General features: G+C 47.6%; 1 protein-coding gene across 2 annotated transcripts in view; it reads left to right on the forward strand.

Annotated features, from left to right (window-relative positions):
• The window catches only part of Prkce (protein kinase C epsilon), a 505347-nt gene extending 484356 nt beyond the window's left edge, over positions 1–20991 (forward strand). For both annotated transcript variants that reach the window (XM_052746469.1, XM_052746471.1), the window contains exon 15: positions 17679–20991. In XM_052746469.1, coding sequence (XP_052602429.1) covers positions 17679–17828 — 150 coding nt within the window. In that variant the 3' untranslated portion in view covers positions 17829–20991. The remainder of the gene's footprint in view (positions 1–17678) is intronic.
• The last annotated feature ends 1336 nt before the right edge of the window (positions 20992–22327 follow it).

Consider the following 22327-nt stretch of genomic DNA (forward strand, 5'->3'; position numbering starts at 1 on the left):
GGTAGCTGTCATCAATGGGCGCCATTCCAGGGCACCCTCCAGATGTCCCTGAGCCCAACAGTTGTAGAGGTGAAACCCAGACCAGCCATTTTTGCCTTCTGAGAATTCTGATTACAGCAGTATTCCTGTGGATTGTGGTGGAAGACTAGGCAGTACTTCACATTAGTCCTCATAAGCATCCCATGAAAGGGTCAGAGTCTGTCTAGTTAGTTCTGGACTCGACTGGGCATTTCTCTAGGCTCATGGGTTTTCCTTTATGGCTTGATGACGGTTGGGCTGGGTTGTACCTTCATGAGTTCATCGACATAGTTTTTATTGAATTTAATGTCCTCCTTACCCCATCAACACTTGAACATACACATACACCCCACACCTACCTGTTGGGAGCATGGGAGGCTCTGTGAGGCGAAATGTGATGGAAGGGGAGAGAGGCGGGAGAAATTAGGGTCAGCTGGCTGGTGAAGAGAAGGGCAGAGAAGGATGAAGTTGGTGAAGGAGAGAGAAGCATCCGTGAAAAGATTGCTTCCGACCCCTTCTGACCAACAGGATGACTGGAGCCTGTACTTGGTCCTTTCTCTCTAGTCCTGGAGGAGGACATTGACAACAGCAAGGTAAAAACCTTTCTACCAATCCTCTATGAGCAGTACCTAGACAAAGATGGAGTACAGGAAGAAACTGATTGGAATAGTGATTAAAAGATCCAGGACTTCACTGACCCAGCTGAGGAGAGGAGCTGTATGTCTTGCTGTTCACAGTTACAGGATGGAGAGAAAAACGGGATAAAGGAGAGGCCCCCAGCAGACAGGCTGGGATCCAGGTCCTCCATGATCCCAAGAGTCTTGTCAGGCCATGGCCCTCCCTCTGTCTTCCAGACACGGACACCTTGCTGAAGGAACAGGGTCCTCCTGCCTTTGTCTTTCAGAGAGCTCTGAAGGGTTGTCCCGTCACCAGGAGTGCACAGACAAGCATAGAGGCTGGCTCAGGCAAAGGAAAATAAGAAACAGCCTCGGTCCTTCTCAAGGAGGGGCTCAGTCCTGCAGCCTTTAAGGCTGCCAGCCTGCCTTTGCTCTCTGCAGGGTACAGGTGTATAGGCAAACTGTGCATGCTCATGGGGTCTGCTGCCTGCACCAACCTCAAAGTTCAGGCCTCGAATCTCCAGAGAATTGTCAGTCATGACAGAAAGAAGCCCCCCAAACCTACTGTTGTTTCTGGGGTATGGATGCCCTGTTTCCTCCTATTGTTTGTGCTGAGAATGTAGAAGGAGCAAGTGGCAGGCTTGGATGGAACCTAAAGGTAATATTTAGCTGGGTGTGGTGGGTGCACACCCTTGATCCAGCACTCAGGGAGGCAGAGGCAGGCATATCTCTATGAGTTCGTGGTCAGCCTGGTCTGCGAAGTGAGTTCTAGAAGAGCCAGGGCTATTTCACAGAGAAACAATGTCCCTGGGGGCGGAGGAGGGGAGTAATATTCAAGTATGACTATAGAATTCTGGGATTTGACCAATGTACCTCAGGTTTGTCGTCTATGATGACTTCACATCAACCTTTATCTCGTCAAAGGGAAGGGGCTTGACCACAGGCATGCTAGCCATCTTCTAGGCTTGTTTTTCTGGATTCTTATTTCGGAGACATACTCCACCTTGAAGGGTTTCCATGGAGCACAGAGTGTCTTTTAGGCATGTGAGTCCCAATGAGTCGGAGTTGCTAATGGCTGGGCCAGTGAAGCATGAAACCTCTGCCTTGCGTAGAGACAAGCCCTACAGAGCATGCTTGTCAACTGAGACCACCCGCAGAGTGAGCTACATCTTTCCTGGAGACTGTAGCCAGCTCACTCCTCACCCCACGGCAGTCATCTCCCCCAGCATTTGGCAACAACAGAGCTTGAAGTCTCCCCAGAGAAGCATGAGAGACTTGGGTCCAAGGTACTGAGCTAGACCCAAATATCCAGAATAGAGTCACCCCCAAATGTGGGACTCCAGAATTACACACTCATTCTATATCACAGGCAGTGGACTAAAGAGAAGACACTAGACCCCTGGGTGCTGGCCCTTGCTGTCTGCACCACCCTGAATGAGTTACTGGGGTTCTCTACTCACTTCCGGTGAAATAAGGGGTTTGAGTATCCCCAAGGTTCCTTGCAGACCTCCATGTCAGCATGCTTCATGAGGGAAGGAATCTGTGAGATCCTAAAATAAAATGTCCATGGACTATACTATTTTGATGAATTCTAAAAATACCTGTACACATATGTATCTGCCCATACTGTGAGTACAAGGAACACCTCTATCCTCTCCAGTACCTGGTTCCCTTAGCTCCAAAAAAATCTTGATTTACTCTCTCTAAAAGAGAGATTCTATCCTTTTCTTTTAGAGCAAGTGTTTATGTGCAGTGGCGGCTGGTGTGTGTGTGTGTATGCGCGCAGCCAGAAATGACATCCAGTGTTATTCCTCAGGCCTTGTCCACCTAGTTTTTTGATACAAGGATGCTTTGTTGACCTGGAGCTCCCAGATTAAGCTGGACCAGTTGGACAATGAGGCGGTGCCATCTACCTGCCTCTGCCTTCTCGGTGCTTGGATTACAAGCGTGCCCATACCCAGCTTTTTCTGGTGCCAGTTCCAGGGATCAAATTCGGGTCGTCGTGCTCACATAGCACGTGTTTGACCAACTGAGCCGTCCCCATCTCCTCGGCTCTTGATCTCCCTCTTGTAACTGCTGTTTCAACTTGTTTTCTCAGGCTTCACACAAATGCCACCACACAGTGTGTGTCTGTTTCTTCTTTGTGTTGCATCTTTCTCTCGGCACCATGCCTTTAAGGGTAGGGCTCGTATTTTTAAGTTTTGATTACGGAAAATTCCAATCGTGCGCTAATGTAGAGACAAGGATCAAGTGCACCGCCTTAGACCTGTGAGCCAAGGTCAACAATTATTTCTATTGAGGGGGTTTTACTGCTTTGTTCAGGGGCACAACCCCCTATACTTAGGGTGCCTCCTGAATATAGCCGGCATTTGGTCTGGTCCTTTGGTATTTGGTATTTGGTCCTCCTGATGTATAGCACGTGTTGGTCAGTTTGGGGATGAGTGAATGCACCCTGTACATCCTAGAGATCTCTGCAGTACTTGTCCACATAGTATTTCTCTCCCAGATTCATCTCAATTCTCTCCTCACCTTTTATGGCCCAAGACCCATGCCAGTCTATGCCTGGAAGTGTAAAGTAATTAGAACCTATATTAGGAAACCTAAAATTGCTGTTGAATCAGGAGAGAAAGTGGGTGATCTCACCTTGACGTATTCAAATGTTTACAGTTCCTGTTTCAAAGCCAGCAGGCAGCACAATAATAAATCCGAGGCCAAGAGAACTGATCTCCATCCAGCACATTTTCATAAATAAGGCGGAGGCTGGTGAGTAGAGAACCTCAGACTTAGCCAGAACCAGACGGCAAAGTTTCCCTCTTAACGACTTCAGCTCTTAGCAGCGACATTCTATTGAAACATCCATAGTAAATAACAAAAATCGCCACAGTTAGCTCAGGTTTGCCACGGTTTGCTGCCTGCTTCCAGCTGGAGACCCGGGCTTCTGATGCATCACCTCAGATGTTGTTGCTGCGTGCCCAGCCATGTGCAGCCTACACACTGCAGAGCCTTGCTCAGTGGGCTTGTGCCCAAGAAGCAGCAGCAGACAGGGTGGAAACCCCTCCTACAGCTTTTCGTCTATGTTTTCCATACCATGCTCAGTCTCTTGGCTGCCCAGGACCTTCTTGCCACACTTCAAGATCCACCCAGTAGTACACTGTCAAATCAATTCTGAGGGGGAAAAAAATCTGAAAAGGCATAGGTTAGAATGGGGTAGAAAAGAACAGAATGGACAGAACGTTGGAATAGAATAGAGAACACATCACAGATAGTACATGTAAACTATGGTTTGCTGAATTTTAGAGTGATAGCATGAAGTGATATGTACTGGAATATATATAAAAAGCCCCAAATTTCTAAGGGCCATAAATTAGGTGCACACTGCCCCCATAAAGTGTAAGAAATGACCCCAAAATCTTTTTTAAATGTTTTTTTTATTGTGTGTGTGTCTGTGTGCCTAACTCTATGTATGTACACCACATGCATGCAAAAGCTCACAGAGGTCAGACCTCATGGAACTGGAGTTCCAGAGGGTTGTGAGTTGCCATGTGGGTGCTGGGAACCAAACCCAGATCCTCTGCAAGAGCATTAAGTTCTCTTAATCACTGAGCTTTCTCTCCAACCCCAAGACTCAAATTTAATAGTTATGGGGGTTGAACGAACTGAGCTATGTGAGGTGAATGCATTTTTTTTTTAATGCAACCACACACAACAGGCAGAAATCATGGGGCTGGTAGGTTCAGCCAGGCAAAGCTCTTCTAGCCAATCCATAGATCACCACATCTATGCCTCCTGGCAGGTCTTGCTAGGAGGCAGGATAGCTCATGCCAGGGAACCCAACCCCAAGCAGAACAAGCTAAACACAAGTCCTGACTCACTGCTTGCTGAGGTCACCGTGAGCAAGTCACTTAATGCCTACAAGCCTGGCTCCCATCTTCATAGTAGGATATGGCAGCGTTCACCTCCCCTTAGAGTGGGTACAGGCTTCCTGTGTCAGGCACTAAGCTACTCCATGCAGGGGTCACATCTAGCCAGGTCTGTAGTTCTGCGCTTTGTTCCTTTTTTCCTACTTGAAGAAACTGAGGCTGTCCCGGGCACCATGGTAGAGAGAAACACTAGACAGATACCCAACCGACATGGAGCTCTAGGCTATGGAAGACAGCCACTGACTGAGCCATCAGTTAGCCCCAAGTGCCAAGAAGGAGGAGTTCCAGGCAGGGAGGAAGGGAGGGGTGGGTGTGAGACAGGACCAGTGGGCTGTTGGGATGGTTCCCCAAGAAAGGGCATTCCTTTCCCACAGGGCACCAAAAGGCCCCTGCACTTTGGACTGGTACACAGCACTGTGAAAGGGGATTAACCCTCTCTGTCCTCAGTTCTGCTCTTGAAGGGTGGTTCAGCCTTCCAACCAGAAAAAAAGGGCCCGATGCTCTCTGCTGGGCTCTGTAGAGTTCATTCAGAGGGGAGTTTTTACAGCTCTGGGTGCTGTTAGCTTTTCTGGGGCACCATGGCTCACAGGCCAGTTGTGAATTCTAAACCTAGCTGTGTTCGTGTGCACTCTAGTAGGGCAGTGTGGGACTCAGGGGGCACTGCATGACTCTCAGCTGGAATGTAGGCTTTATACTTCTGTTGCCAGGTTCTATAGCCAAACAGCCCAAGCCAAAGTGGATATCGGGCAGGCCTAGGCTGTGGGCACTGCCCACAAAGCCTCTTTTCCAAGAATAGGCAAAAGGTGTGCCTGGAGCTAATGGTCTCCGTTGGCTCCACATGGTCTTTTTTCCAGGAGGAGGCCCCCTTGTTATTTACAGCCTCCCCTATGGGGCATAATATAGTCATTGAAGCCTGAGGGGATCCTCGTGTCCTGGGAACCTTCTCAGGGCTTTTCCCTGTGTGTGTTATTCAGAGAGAGCTGTGGTACCACAGAAAGTCAGCCCTTATAAGGGCATGCTTCAATCAGTGATGCTCATGGCAGTACTGAGGATGAACCCAGAACCTTGCGTGTAAGACAAGTGTTCTACCTCTGAACTGTACCTCAACTCTAAACCAGTATACCACCCCATCAAAAACCCAACACAGTACATTCTCACCAGGAAAATCTAAATTTGCCACTACATAGGACACAGCTATATCATGTTGTATGTTCCTGAGACTCTGAATTCCCACTTCAAATCAACAACCTCTCCAGGTATGAGATTCTGACGTCGGAATCCGAATAAAGTTTTATTGGGATGCTCCCCAGGGTCATTCAGTTGCATCATGTCCATAATGCCTTTGTGCTGCAGGAGTGGAGTCATGGTATGGTTGCGACAGAGACCATGTGGCTCACAGAGCCTCACATGTTTATTTAGCTGGCTGGCCTTTTAGAAAACTTGTCAACGTATTGTTGTGACAAAACGCCTGACCTAAGAGCTTAAGAAAGACAAGGTTTCCTGGGCTCACCATTAGAGAGGACACACACCACCATGGCTGGGAGGGGCACAGTGACGGGAACAGATGACGGGCATGCTTACCTGGCTCCCTCCCTTTCCCCATTTTATTCAGACCAGGGCCACCAGCACAAGAGATGGTGCCACCCACGTTCAGAGTGGGTCTTCCCTCCTCAGTTAACATTCTCTGGGCAAACACCCTCGCAGATATGCTCAGAGGCCTCCGAGTGTCCACTGACGTGCACAGAAAGGACTGTCCCAGTCTGGACCCCAGATTCAGAAGCCCCCATTTTACACTCTACATTCGCTTAGGACGATCAAGCCGTAGAATGTGTACGACGGTGAAAGTACTTGGAAAATAGCCTTCAACCTCCTCATCTAACCAGTTGCAGATGACAAGGAACATGATCCCTGCTTCTGTGGGAGCAGAAGCCACCAGGGAGTTGTGCGTTGGGTCCCACCCCCTTCCTTCTGGAAGCTTCCAAACCAGCACTATAGTTTTGTTTTGTCTCTTGTCTTTTTTTTTTTCAAAGAGCATGCCAACAAGCATTTGAGGTTCTGTGACCACCTGCCCTTCCTGTGACAACAGCCGATGGTTGTCTGCGAGGCCCAGCTAATGCAGAAATAGTAACTGGCTGAGCCCTCTTGCTTTTGGAAACAGTTGTTAGGTGTGAGGAGAGGAGCGGGTCATGCTGGGATTCTAGAGCTGCTTTGCTCCTTCTTTTTCTAAAGGAACCCTGCAAATGGGATTTCTTTATTTAAAAAAATGAACAATTTAGCAAGCAATAGCTAGGAGGCGGGGAGGGGGAGGAGTGAATTCCATCCAACAGCTGACCTGACAGAACTCAGCTGTGCTCAGTTGTTCAGAATGGCCGGCGGGCTGAGGCCATTTGGTTCATTTTCAAACGACATTGGTAGCCAGGTGTAGTGACTTCCACCCGTAATCCCAACACTTGGGAGGTGGAGGTAGGGAGGATCGGAAGTCCAAGGCCAGCCTCGGCTACCAAAGACCCTGTCTGCAAAAATAAAGAAGTAAAAATTAATTAATTAGTTGATTGATTACAATGGGCTGGGAGATGTCTCGTCATCTGAAAGTGTGGAGTCCACAAGCATGATGAGCCCGTGTGAAAAGCTGAATGCGGTGGCACACCCCTATAATCCCAGCACCCCTAAAGTGAGATGAGAGGTGGGGGCAGGAGGCTCAGCCGGAAGCTCAGGGGCCAACGGCCTGGAGTGCAGAGCACAGAGGCAGAAATGAGACTCTGCCTCACCAGGGAGAAGGCCAGGACCTACACCAGGAAGTTGTCATCAGACCTCCACCTATGTGCACACACATGTGTGAGAACACACAGATACCAGATTAAAAAGAAAACTGTAATGCACGTGTGTTATATATAAATGCATATATCTACACGTGTATCTATTATATACTTGCATATAAATAAATATATGTATATGAATATCCCCAGGCATGGTGGGGAATGCCTGTAATCCTAACGCTAAAGAGACGGAGGATGACTGAGTTCTAGGCCAGTCAGGCTATAGAGTAAGACCCTGTCTCAAAAAGGAAGTGTGGGTGTGTGGGTGTGTAAAGAGAGAGAGAGAGAGAGAGAGAGAGAGAGAGAGAGAGAGAGAGAGAATGCACGCACACATGCTCAAAATGCCCCCACAGAAGTAGGTAGAGAGTAGAGCTGCCAGATTGTGGTGGGTCATATGGGGTCCCCCATCTTTGGCTCTTGTGGTTTCCATCAAACACCTCCCCCAGGCCCCCTTTTCCCTCTTTAGACCGGGGAGGGGCCAGGAACCTGAGTGAGGGTTCTGAATTTAGCTGCTGTAAAGCTCATCATTCATGTTTTAAAGGGAAATTGGTATTAGCTTTCCTCTGTCCGAGGTTCAAGCAACTTTGAGATAAGAGTAGCGGTCACAACTCCAGGATGATGGCCCGTTTGGTTAGGAGACTGGATCACTGTCGAAGACTGAATTGGCTAATTCAGAACATCAGATTAAAGAGGAGGAGAATGCCAGTGGGGCATTGAAACGACCTCAGGACCTGAGTCTCCGTCCCTGGCAGGTGGCATCAGGACCAGAGGCACATGTCCCCGGTGTGTCTGGCTCTGCCACTCTCAGTGCCCCAAGCTCCCAGCATTCCGTGTGTGTGTGTGTGTGTGTGTGTGTGTGTGTGTGTGTGTGTGCGCGCGCGCGCACGCTTCATAGAAAGCAGCAACTACGGTGTCACAGGAAGCAGTGCTCAAAGCAAAATCTGGCTTCTGCCGTTTGCTTTTCTCCATGGTGCCTTGTTTCAGAAAGTGTAAGGATGGCCCACCAGCATGTAGAGTGGACATACCACTACTGTGGATTTTATATCAGGGAACATGGTGGGGGCCGGGAGTGAGGCACAAAAGGAAGGTCCTGTCTTGTTTTCTCTTTTCTCATTTCTGTTTGCTTATTTTTGAGGTTGTAACTTTATATTTCTCCCTCCAAACCCTCCCATATACCCCTCCCCACTCTCCTTCAAATTTGGTCATTAATTGTTATTGCATGCACATATGTATTTGTGTATACATAGATATTCCTAAATATAGCCGGTTAAAGGTTCTTTTGAGTGGGCACACATTTGGCTCGTTGCTGTAAGTGAAGGCAAGTCACTTCTAGATTTAGTGGGCATGGGAGATGAAAGGACAGTGCTGCTAAGAAGTGACACCAGACAGAAGCCTCTCCCCGGATAACCAGATGGATAATGCCTTTTGTTCCATCCTGACGGCGTTGACCTGTGTTTGAGAAGGACCGTGCTAATAATTTACTTTGTTCCGTGGCATTGAGTGTTCCCACTTGAGTGTGTGTGTTCAGTCTCTTGATCCTTATAGCAAACGCGTGGGGAGCAGTGCTGATGTCCCTGTTTTGTGAGCAAATGAGGACACAGAGATGACATAATTGGCCCAAGCCTAGACATGTTGGTAATTGGAGAATCCAGAATAAAATCTAGGGGGCTAGATGGCTCAGCAGTTAAGAGCACTGGCTGCTTTTCCAGAGGTTCAAGTCCCAGCCACCCACATGGCAACTCACAACCATACAGATAGAATCTAGACTAGGGGTTCTCAACCTTTGTCCCTTTAATGCAGTTCCTCATGTGGTGGTGACCCCCAACCATAAATTTATCTCGTTGCTACTTCATAGCTGTAATTTTGCTACTGTTAGGAATCATAACGTATTGATCTGATATGCGACCCTGTGGGGGTCGAGACCCACAGGTTGAGAGCACTGATGTAGGTGGTTGGGCAGCGGGCGTGAAGGCTAGCCACTGAGGACCCTGCCTCTCAAAAGTGCCTTAGAAAGAAGCCAGTGGGATTCACTGGTAAGCGTTCAGATGTCTCCACCGTATTTTATTTTATTTTAAAGGAATATCATGTATGAATGGAAGGGAGGAACCTGAAAAGAATGCCCACAGTTAGCATGAACTTCAAGGAGCTAAATCCAGAACTGTAGACTCCCAAACAAGCTTTGCGATATCAAAAAGTCTGTTTTGAAACTGCTAAGAAAAAGAAACTGGCCTCCCTCTCCATAGGTAGCCTCAACCAGGCTGTGCATCTGAATTGCTCAGAGCTTTCAAAGCGCAGAGGCCGATCTCCACACTGCAGAGCTGAGTTCCCGCGGTCTGGGGCAGGGCCTAGGTTTCTATACAGCTGTCTTTGCTTTTGATAGACCACGAGCCTCTGTTCAACAGTGACCAGGCTGCGTGGGAGCTGGGTGGTAGAACACTTGCTGAGCATGCGTGAAGTGAAGGGTTCTATCCCCAGCACCCTCCTATATACACATACAACACACATGCAAACCACACTCAGCACACACACCCCCAACACACACACACTTAGCACACACACATATACTCACTACACCTACACACATACACTACACACACACACACCACGCACAAAACACACACATATAAATACAACACATAGACCACACACACACACTCAGTACACACACACCACACCTACACATATACATCACACACACAACACATACACACATGCACATACACACACCCCACACACTCACCCCACATACAACACATAAAACACACTTGCACACACCACATACATACACCACACACAACATACACACTCAGCACACAACACATACACACCACACGCACACATAGACACATCACACACTACACATACACACACTACATACACACCATACACATACAACACACACACTCAGCACACACATACTCACCACACCTACACACATACACCACACACACACATAACACACACATATGTGCACCACAGATGCAAACTCAGCACACACACACACACACACACACACACACACACACACACACACACACACAAAGGACAAAGCTAAATGAAGCAAGGCCATGATTATGCGTGCAATGAATTTTCCCCCAAAGAGAAACATATTCAAAATACAGAGATTAGGGCAAGAACCGCTTAGAGGGAACTGAAGCCAAGAGAAAGGAGTCAGTTAGTTTTCATGAAGCTATTAGTCATTCCGGTAGCTCATGCCCAGGCCAGACCTCAGACCAGTCAAGCAGACTCTGGGTGTAAGCACGGACTGTATCGGTTAAGGCCCTCCCCAGTGATTCCTGTGTGGATCTGGAATTGAACCGCTGCTCTAGTCCCTGTTGCTGAAGGTTCTGCTGTGTCTGCCCCGGCTTGTGCTGATGCGAACATGAAAAAAACAGACCAGCAAAGCCAAACAGTCGGAGACAGGCACAGGGTCCCCTACATTCCGGAATAGTATTTAGGAAAACATGGGGTTATTTCTAGATGGATGCGACTTTTACTATTTTACATGTATTGCTTATGTGTATGGGGGCATGCACTTGGAGGTCAGAGGACAATTTCAGAAGCTGGTCCTCTCTTTCCACCATGTGGGGCCTGGGGATCCAACTCAGGGCTTCAGGTTTGGCAGCAGGTGTCTACCCACTGATCCTCCTTAGCAGCCTTGAGCTGGGTATTCTTAAAGCAGGTCTACACGTTTTCATGAGAATTCATTTGTGGATGTTTAGAGAGAGAACAGTAGGTCACATGGAGCCAGCTCACGTCAGGCATGTGGAGAAGTGCTTGCTCTAAGTGTGTGTATTCCTCCATTGAACAAGGTCCCAATATCACCCTCGTAGACAAGATTTTTAGAAATGAATGCTAAGCCGGAAGTGGTGATGCACATGCCTTTAGTCCCAGCACTCAGGAGGTAGAGGCAGGCGGGTCTCTGAGTTGAAGGTCACCCTTGATCTACAAAGTGAGTTCCAGGACAGCCAGGGCTACATAGAGAAACCCTGCCTCAAAAACAAACAAACAAACAAATAAAGGAGAAGCCGTAAAGGATTGTTTAGAGAAATTTCTAACTTGGGAGTTGACTTTGAAATTCTGTTCCAACCATCATTTTAGCTACTCAAAGCTCTGAGTAGCTAATCACTTAATTTCACATACCAGCGTGTTTACAGATGCCCTATTGGTGGGCATGTGTTTATAATGAGCGTGCGTGTCAAAAGAGCCAGTTAACAGATGTTGAGAAAGCACTTCCCTGATTGAAATTCCTGTTTGTTTGTTTGTTTTTTACTTTGGAACGTTCTATGAAAGGGAAAGCAGAGTGAAACTTAAGAATATTGACATTTTTAAAGCAGAGGGATTGGATAGATGAAATAAAAATTATTTCAAATATTATTTATTTTATAAACATGAAGTCTCCCCTGTCACCCACTTTTCAGTGGGTTCTTCAAGGACTGTCAAAGAAGGATGTAACCCATATGACACCAAGGCCACCTGCAAAAGGCAGTCCCGTGGGGACTTGGGAAGAGAGGGAGGTGAGAAATGCTGGTGTTGAGGGAGACTTGAGGAACCTAACAGAGGCCATCACCGGCATCGTGTACCCTTATTTCTAGTCACAGACGTGAGGCGCAGTTTCCTGGCTCCACCACTGTGCTATGTTGTCGCTGTCACTCACACCAAGCAAAAGAGCATGAGAGGGACCGGCAGGGCAGACACTTGAGGGCCAGCCCCATGACACAGTCATCAGCTAATCTGGACATCAGAGTAGGACGGAGGCAGATGTCCAGAGGTGAACAGCACAGCTCCTCCAAGAGCTGGCATTATGAGCTCAGTGGGAGAGAGCTCTGAGAGAATCGCCCTTGCCAGACAAAAAGTAGCCGGAGCCCATCTTGGTGCTGGCTGGGGTCTACCATGCTACCCAACGGTCCTGCTGGCCTGAAGGATAAGTCAGGTTCCTGGGGCTTTGTTTCTAGGGTAGAGTCTCTCAGATGTGGGGTGCTATGAAACTGCTCCCCCCAAATTCTTCCTCCATCCCCCATGTAGATGCCAGAAACATGCCTCTTCCTTGGAGTCAGGTTTGGCTCTCCTGAGCCTCAGCTTCCATTCCTGAAGAAATGCCAGAGGAAGTAGGAATTGTTTCCCCTAGTGTTGACCTCTAACATCCATCCCCATCAAGGCCCTAAACACATTTGCCTTGATGGAATCTCCCCAAGCCCCAGCTGGTTCCCATCCCTATCTTACAGCAGCAATTAGAGAGCTAACTCTGTGCCTGGGGCACTAGGACTAGAGAACCCATCAGTTAGGCCTAACTCCCACTCATGGGACCCTGGGGCTCGGTCCTTGTCTGGGCTATCCAACTGCACACTCCTCATGAGTCAGACATTAGCTTCCACCCCACTCCCGCCTCCGCTTTCCCAATGGACAAACCCCTCTGGCAGAGTGGCAGCTGCTGGCCCTAAATCCAGGTCACTTTGCTGGTTTAGATGCAGTAGCAGCAGGAGAGGCTCATTCATTTCTTCCAGCAGATGCCCATGGATGTCAATCAATGGCAGGCATCGTGCTGAGGATGGAATGGTGAGTTCAAGCCCATCCCTGCTTGTAGTAGGGTTCATAGGGAGGCCCACAGTGTGTAAAAATGCGGAAGTGGTAGGGCGTCCACCAAAGGCTCAGACCACTCGAGGGGGACAAGCAAGGCTTCCTGAAGGAAGGACATTCACACTGAGATGGGAGAGAGAAACAGAAGACGACCTACAGCGAGGAAGAGAGGTGTACACCAGGCAGAAGGCAAGCTGTGCAAAGGACAGAGGCATGAAGAAGCCCTGTGAGTGTGGAGCATCTTATGGGCCAGCAGTGTCCAGAGGTGATATCAGGATGCCCGGGACAGGATCCTAAAGACCTTAGAAGTGAGCAAGCATAGGTACTTGGGATTTGGTTCTCAGAGTAGTGAGGCACCATAGAAGAATCTAGATTAGTAAAGAAAGTGCTGGAAGGCCCCAAGGTAGCACTGGCTTAGGGTTTGGAGGCATAGGGAGAAATGCAGGATTGTCCCCTAGCTTCCAAGACGCTCATTGGTGACATACTGCATGGACACACCTGAGAGGTGTGTGATATGGGCCATGGCCCACAGTGCCCACAGTTACCAGATGCCCACTCAATACACCTGGCGGCCTATAGGGCATTGTCACCACCACAATTTCACAGACAGAAAGACAGTACCCACGGAGCTTAACATCAATGTCCTGTAAGCAGGGAAGGACAGTATCAGGGACAGTGGCCTTTGTTTTTCTCCATGCTTCTTTGCCTGAGTGTTATCCAGAGGTCGTAGGAAAGGTTGTATAGAAGAGGAAGGTCTGTGGAGTCAGAATGATGTTCTGTGTGTCCAGTGTCACTTCTGGGACTGCACAGTATGAGCACTGGGAAGGCGTATGGACTGACCAAGGGCAGAGTAGGCAATATCTCTGAAAGTCTGAGTTTGAACTGGAGTTGAGTCTTGGGTATACTGTGAAGCAAGCAGAAGTATTGGAAAGAATAGAATTAGTGAGTGAAGGAGACAGTGTCAGCCCTTTCTGATTTGGGGGATGCTATGCTGCCTGTATACCAATGATAGATAGTAAGAGAGGGTGCTTTGAAAAACATCCCAAGCCTCCCATCTCCAACAGTCAGGAATGGCATCCCATTGGGGCTATTTAAATTGGAAATGGGTAACTAATGTGCACCTGAAATGTCTCCAAGGGAAATAGGGCCAGGAGCCAAGTTGTTCAAGGAGCTGTGACCAGTCTGTAGAGGTCAGCAAGAACAGCATCCTCTGGCACGGAGATGTGACTCGATAGCAGAATGCCTGCCTGTCCTGTGCAAGACATGGGTTACCCAGCAGTATTCCTAGATGACTTGTAGGAGGGGGAAATGGCGTGCTCTCTGGAATGCACTCGTGTGATTCTGGAATTCCCCTGAGAAACCCAGAACTGAGCTAAATTACTCTCCAAGCCAGCTCGTGATTCAGTCATCTCTAGATATAGCCCCAGAGCCCCGTTCTCCAAGCACAGAACCCATGAGCTGTGAAGCTTGGACACATCGTAGGCTGTAGCTCCATTGCTGTGCCCAGCTGACCTCAAGAAAGCAAACCAGTTTCCATGACTAAGGAGCGCTAATCTGTCACTAATGACTGGCTGACAAAATATGAGCAATTAAGTCAACAAGAACAACCAATGCCGAAGAGTGTAGGGATTTCTGAGGTTCTTTATGTGCACCCTGCACTCCTTGGTGGCTAGTTGAAAGGGTGGACCAGGAAGGAGGTGTCCCTGACCTGAATCCTAGCTTATCCTTAACTGTGTTCCAAATGGATCTTTCCTCCTGTTCTATTCTATGGATCCTTCACCCTCCCTGGAACCTTTCACTCCAGCCCCGGAGTATGTGCCGCTTGTTTTCCCTTTGGACAGTGCCTGGTGCTTTACAAGTTGTTCCTACTCTCTTCTCTCCACCTCTAACTCCCTCTGGCCAGCCTTCACCCAGCACAGCCCCCGCCATCCTTTAGCTCTACAACCCCTCCCTCCTTCCACAGAGAGTCCCCAAAAGAGCTGCTGCCACACTCTTTCCGCAGCCGCAGCCGCCGCCCCACGGCCGGTTTACATCACCCTCGGGAGCACCCTTGTCCCTCTCTGAAGCAGTTCTTTGCTCAGGACTTCCCTTTCCTCTGGCTCTGCTACCCCGGAAGGAGAACAGCCAGTCCTGCCCCGGGCCAGCCTTCCTGTTGGAGAAGACCACACCGTGTCTGAGTTCCCCTGCTGAAGGGACCAGAGACATCCCCAGTGACAGATCCTGTTTCTGGACATTTCTTGCATTCTCTTTGTCTTCTCTTTCCTCCTTCACAGTCTCTGAGACCCGAACTCTGCAGCTCAAGGCCAAAGAGACAGCATCAGTCAGGACTCCTTGTACTAAGGACAGAGAAGTGTAGCTCATTCCTGCTCCTTCCTGCCCATCATTCTGTTTAATCTTAGTCATTGGGATGGCTCCTCTGCCAGCCTCCCCATGCTCTATACCCTCTCACTGTGATTCCCAATCTCCTTATTTGCCTGTGCCAGGCCCTTTCCACTTTTTTTTTTTCAAAAGCCTATTGAATTCTTCTAAAAACTGTCTCCTGGTTGGACTTGACCCTTGTCATGTACGCCATCCCATTTCTACAGGGTTCACATCTCCATAAGTTCTACTTGGGGAGGAGGCATCATGCTGAGACCTGGATATGGGTCTGGCTCTCTCCCAGTTGGGGAACCCCAGCCAAGCCACCAAACCTCTCTGAGTCACAGTTTCCTCTGCTGTAAAACTGGAATCAAAATACTCGCCTAGTCCAAGGATCAAATGAGTGAATGAATGTGAAGATGTTGTTGAGAAGCTCTGGAATAGTTTCTCCCAATTTCCCTGTAGAATTTTCCTCTAGGGAAAGGTTTGAATACGTTATTCAGGAGCTCGGGACGGAAAGTTTCATGTCAAGTTTGAGGAAGTCAAGCCTAAGCAAAATGGACCAGGTTTCTTTCTTCTAGAATTTCCCAGAGATTTGAATTTGTTCACATGCATGGCAACTGTCCAAAAACAAACACAACATATAGCCTTGCCTCAAAGGTACTTCTTTTCACAGACTACTTATTATTACCTTTCAGGTTACAAGTTTCCATTGAGAATAGCATATTTCATTATTAGTCTTCCTTTAAATAATGACTCTGACCTTTCTGTAAAGTGTATCTCATCATCTAGGTCACTAACCAGTTGACCAGTGTACCAACTGACCAGTGTACCAGTTAACCAGTGTCCAAAAAGGCACTGTTAGTGGGCCTCCAACCTCCCCTGTATCCCATACTCTGCTCAGTACTGTGGGATTGGCATTGAAGGCCTCTGTGGTCAGACTCCAGCCTTACCTCCGGACCATCCCTCACCGGGCTCTGGCCCAGGCAGCTTGGCAGACCCACTGTCCTATGCATACATGTTGTATGTTCTTGATTCCTGCTTTATCCCACCTTCTCCTCACATCTATACCACCACATTCTAAACCATTCTTCAGGTCTTAGCCAAACCCTGACTTCTCTGTGGAAGTTCTTTCCAGCTAAAACAGCACATCCCAGGCAGGCACATTGGCCCTCTTACTCATCTGTAAGCCCTTTAACGTAGGGTATAGTTGACACTTCCTGATCCTCTCCCCCAACCAGAATATGTGGCTTCATTGATTGCTGCCCTCTACCCAAGCCCTAGAAGCCAGGAACACACAGGTTTCCTCTGGGAACTTGAACGACTAGCTGGCCTGTCCTTGTGAGCTGGGGAATCAGTCATCGTAGGTTTTCTGACTTAATTCTGTAGATGCTTATTTACTGTGGCAGAACTGCCATCAACCTAAAGTTGACCAAAAGAAGGTCCTTATGGTCTAGAGCAGTGGTTCTCAACCTTTCTGCGCTGCGACCCTTTAATACAGTTCCTCATGTGGTGGTGACCCCTCCAACCATAACATTATTTTTGTTGCTACTTCATCACAGTAAATTTTGTTGCTACTGTTATGAATCCTCATGTAAATATCTGTGTTTCCCGATGGTCTTAGGTGACCCCTATGAATGGGTTGTGCCACCTCCCTCTAGATGTCGTGACCCACAGGTTAAGGACCACTGGCTTAGACAAAAGTATAAAAACACAGCAAGCCTGTGTGTTGAGTCAACATTGTAATAACGGCCAAGCCAGGGGATCATAAAGTCAGGCAATAATGAGAGCGTCCCTGTGTCCTGCTGGTGGCCCATCCTTCTACTCAGAGAGGTCATCTGACGCAGAGATGACAGGACTGTCTGGTCCATCTCTGAGGGAAGAAAAAGTACTGGAGTCTTTGGGCACATGGATTTAAGTTTGTCCTCTGGGTACAACAAGGACTGTCTTCATGGAGATTGACAGTTACGGCAGATGCCTCTAGGGGATATGAGAAGGAAGCTGTGCACCCCACTCCACACACACACACACACACACACACGCACACGCACACACACACGCACACGCACACACACATGCACACTCAGCCTGTGGGAATCCCACTTCCCTGCTTTTCCATCATACTCACGCACCCTCTTCCTTCTCACCTGAACTCATTCTTGCTCTCCTCCTCCTCTTCACCTCCGGGTCCTGGGGCCATCCATTGGTACCTCATTAGAACCGCCCTGTATCTGCTCCCAGTAGTTAGAGGCTCGCTTTGGCGAGAGGCTGGTCACCTCAATGCCCAGTCTCCAGGTGGGAGGGTCTGGAGAGGGGGCCCCTCAAAAGGGAAGTCAAGCCTCAACTCAGCACCTTCTCTTTTCTCTCCACAGAAAACCAAAAGAGACGTCAATAATTTCGACCAAGACTTTACCCGGGAAGAGCCGGTACTTACACTTGTGGATGACGCAATAGTGAAGCAGATTAACCAAGAGGAATTCAAAGGCTTCTCCTACTTTGGTGAAGACCTCATGATGCCCTGAGAAGCTGCCTCCGGTGGAGTTAGCTGACGCTGCAGGAGGGTGCTGAGAAAATCCCGTGTTGCAGAGGCTCAGAAGGTCTCGAACTCTTCCTCCTTCCCAGAGCCCCAGTCCCATGTCCACTCTATTTATTGCAATCCCTCCTCCCAGGCCATGTCCTTCCCCACCCTCCCAGTGACCAGAAGGCACTCTTGGGTCTAGACTCAACCAGGAACACAGATGATTTGAGTTGTGTCTGCTCTGTGGGTAGCTGTGCGCAGTGCTGGATTTGGATTTGTCCGTCCATCGGTAATGCTGAAGCAACTTCAGTTCTTTTATCACAAAGGAATCAAACAAACCCAACACGAAGACTCCGGCTCTGCCACTGGCTATGGAACCCTGACTCCGCTCTTTTCTCATTCCTCCTGCTCCCCAGCCTGCCATCCCTGCCCTTCTACCTAGGACAAGAGACTGGTGCTTCTTCCTGTGAGGGCAGGTGCCCCGAGGCACGCCCTTGATGAGAGGAGCCTGGGGATGCTCAGACTGGCCGAGTGTGTGTCAGTTTGCTCTGGAATTGCACATTCCTGCTTGCTTTGGTTTTAGCTTTTTTTGAGCATGCCAAAGTTGTGTACGTTTGTATCTCATGGAAGAAATCATTTTGATTTTGAAGGCTTAACATTTAAAAAACAAAGAAACTGTTACCAGGTTCACTTTCTAATTGGCCAAAAGATAGACATCCCATTGTGAATGCAGGTAGATATTAAAGGGCTAATACACAGTGAGAATCCAGGCGTCCAAAGTTTGTTATTGATGCTTTAGTGACACATGAGGGCTACTGCAAAGAGAGCAAAGGAAACCCTGGCTTCTCATCACAACCATTCTCCCTGAGCACAAAGGCCACCAGAGCAACAGCCAAGACCCTGGGGTTCCAGAAAAACTCAACTCCCAAGTTTCTCTCCAAGTTTTTTTTCCCCCCAAGTTCCCAGCATAAACTCTATTTTCTGTGCATGTCTACAAAATGGTAGTGCCACTGTGTTGTGGTTTGAGACATTCAGTATCTGCTCGGGAATGCAAGAAAGGAAACTCAGCCTGGGTCAGGAAGAAGGTGTCAGGAGACTGATGAGCAGATGATTTGAAGACTGACAAGGTAGTGGGATGTGGCCAGAGTTTTGGTGACATGCGATGGCAACTCACGTGGACTCTATTTAACGGACTGATGTTACCTCCTGTAGATACGCTGACAGTGTTAGTCTTTGACTCCCAAGGGTTCTCTGTGACTTTGTGTATATGTTCCCTGAAGGTCATTTGATTACCTATTTTATTGAACTGATTTAGCAGGGAATGGAATCCATTCTAGCTGTTGCACGTGGATTTCCCAGCTGCCCCTAATTATATATACTTGTGAGTGGCTCAGTGGCACCAACGAAGCTTTTGGCCTTTTGTACATTTGAAGTTTGTTTGGTTTTTTTTTTTGTTTTGTTTTTTTGTTTTTTTTTTCTTTTTTTTTGTATATAGTGTTTGCTGCAAGGCCTGTGGAATTAATTCATTGAATATAGAGGTATCAACTGCTGCATGTTCAGGCATATTATAAAACTTTAGTCGATGAAAGAATAACTATAATAATGTCCAGGTGCAATCCTCTTATCAGCTATTGGTTCAAGTTACTGAGAGAGAGGTATGTTTCTTTCTAGGGAGGGCTGGGGTCCTTTATATTGTTTATTTCCTTTGGGGTTGAAGATGTAACCATATGATGAGCTATATGAAATTCACAGCAGGTTCTCCTGTGCTCCTTCACGTCCTGATAGAGATGGCCGATGGAGAGGAATGTTCTCCATAGTGGTTGCCAAGCTTGGACAGTGACTATTTTGAGCCCATACTAAGTGTGTCCCTATTTGCATCTGGCTGGTCACAGCCTTTGTTACTGATGATGACCTTCAGTTCTCTTTTGCTTTTTTTTTTTTTTTAAATGAAAAACTCAGGTGTAACTGTGATCTGTTCTTATGATGATTGCAAATATTAAATACTATGCTGTATCAATCTGTATGTTTGGCATACCAGGGAAGTGATGAAGAACATTAGGTTAATTTAATTTATCTTCAGTGACTTGACATGCTGGGGGAAGACTATCTTTTGGAGTGGCTAACAAGCACAGAAACATCTTCATGGTGGTATCATCTCATTGCTTAGAAAAACATGATAATACGCCCATCATACTCAGATATAATCAATCTCTCTCTCTCTCTCTCTCTCTCTCTCTCTCTCTCTCTCTCTCTCTCTCTCTCTCTCTCTCTCCTCAGCTTCCTTTACTGTTGTGAATGTTGGACAGCCAGTATCAAGTGGCTGTTTTCCAGGGCTTGGTGGTATTCACGTGACAGCGGGGGCTAGGCCCTTCTTCCCGGCCAACTGGCACTGTGGCTGGGAAATCAAACCATACACTCCACCAGCAAGCAGTAGGCAGTCAGCCCCCTGGCTCCCTTTTGGTGCCCATAGCCGGCTGCCTAGGATGCCTCTGGCCAATGCTGTTCTCACACTGGCAGATTTGAATGCAATGGAGACCTTACACTTGTGTGTGTTGCTTGGGTGTATACTGAGTCCTTTCAGCAAGGACTTAGCGGAGGGAATGTGGCTCGGTGGTAGAACTCTTGCCTGGTTGGTGTAGAGCCCTGTGCTCAGGCTCCAGTATCACACACAGAGCAAGGTTGAGGATGGCCACACTGATACATTTCTGCCAGTTCCTTATCTTTTCAACTCTCACTCTCTTTCTTTTAGAGAAAAAAAAAGAGTGCAAAAAAATGCCAAAAGCCTACATGAAGGATAGTATTTCCTCCGTTCCTCTCCTTTATGGACTTTGTGAAGTAGAAACATATTTTTTTTCCTCCAAAGGTGAAAACACAATTCATTCTTGCTTTAAAAAATAAAAGAAGGCTAAAAAAAATTACCTCTTTTTAAATTATGTGCAAAATAATTCTGGCTAAATAGAAAACGTATTCAATTTTAGGGGTTTTATTTTGTATTGTGAGGCTTTCTTTGTACACTTTTTTTTTTCCTTTCTGGATGTGATTTTAATCTCTTGCCATCCATTAGTGTAATTTCATTGTAAACATTATTGTGCCAAATGTACTGTATTCAAAAGGATGTGAATGTGTGTTGTTCCAGAACGTAATAAATATGATGACGTTAAATCTTACTTCTCCATCCCAACAAGATGTCTCTCTCCTTGTACATTAGAGACCAAGGCTTCTGGGATTAGCTGTTCCTCAGCTGTTAGAGAGCATGCCTGTCATGAACAATGGCCTACATTCAATCCCAGCACCCACAAAACTCAGTGCAGAGACACACACCTGTAACCTCAGCACTTGTGTGGCAGAGGCAGTGTGACCAGAAGTCCAAGGTCATCCTCGGCTACATAATGGAATCAGGGCCAGGCTAGATAGGCTACAAGAGACCTTGGCTCAAAACAAACTAAAATTCTCGAATCTAACCAACCCCAGTATTGTGGGGCACAGCTATAATCCAGCACTAAGAAGGCAGAAGCAGGGGGATAATGAGTTCAAGGTCAGCCTGGACTACATAGGGAAACTTTCAAAACTAGAACAATCGCACAGGTAAGCGCAGTGGCTCAGTGCGTAAAGACACTCGCCACAGAAGCCTGATGGCCTGAATTCCGTCTCTGGAACCCATGTGAACATGGAGAGAAATGACTCCCCAGGTCACCTTCTGACCTCCACGTGTGTGCCTTGACATACATGCCCACCACACATACACATCACATACAACGATAATTTTATTTTATTAGGGGTGTATGGGGGGGCGGACAGAAGCCATGTGTGTGGAGGTTAGAGGCCGACTTTGTGGAGTGAATTCTCTTCTACCTTTATGTGGGTTTTGGACTTGAGCTCAATTCATCGGGCTTACCTGTGGCAGGCAATTTACCATTTGAGCTATCTCACCTGCCCTAAAATCCTTTTAAGTTTAAAACAAAACCCCTCAAGTCTAAAACCCACATGGTTTTCAGCTTTTGATTTTTTCCTTGGCAGGTACATAAAGGCTGCAAATGATTATTTGCTCACTCTCCTGGCACACTCCTGCTTCTAACCAAAAAGATAAAGAAGGCCTGTGCTGATCAGATGTGTCCCTGGTACCTGGGCTTGGGGTGGGCATCTTTCCCATACTCAAGCTCTGGGAGGCTGGCAATGAAGCCATGGGCACCAGGATTGAGTTCCTGGGCCTAAGGATGTACCTCAGTTGGTGACGTGCTCACCCAGCTTCCATGAAGCCTTGGGTTCAGTCAGTAGGAGCCCATGAACTGGGTGTGGTGACACATACCTAAAATCTTAGAACTTTGGAGGTGGAGACAGAAGACCAGAAGTTCAAGGTCATCCTTGGCTATATATAGCAAGTTTTGAGGCCAACTTGGACTACATGAGTGCTTGTCTCAAAAAAAAAAAAAAAAAGAAAGAAAGAAAAGAAAAACAACAAACAAACAGAACATCAGCTGACGGAGACTTACAACCAAAGATCAT

Source organism: Peromyscus californicus, unplaced genomic scaffold, assembly GCF_007827085.1.
Source record: "Peromyscus californicus insignis strain IS unplaced genomic scaffold, ASM782708v3 Scaffold_1__1_contigs__length_55948999, whole genome shotgun sequence".
Lineage (NCBI taxonomy): Eukaryota > Metazoa > Chordata > Mammalia > Rodentia > Cricetidae > Peromyscus > Peromyscus californicus.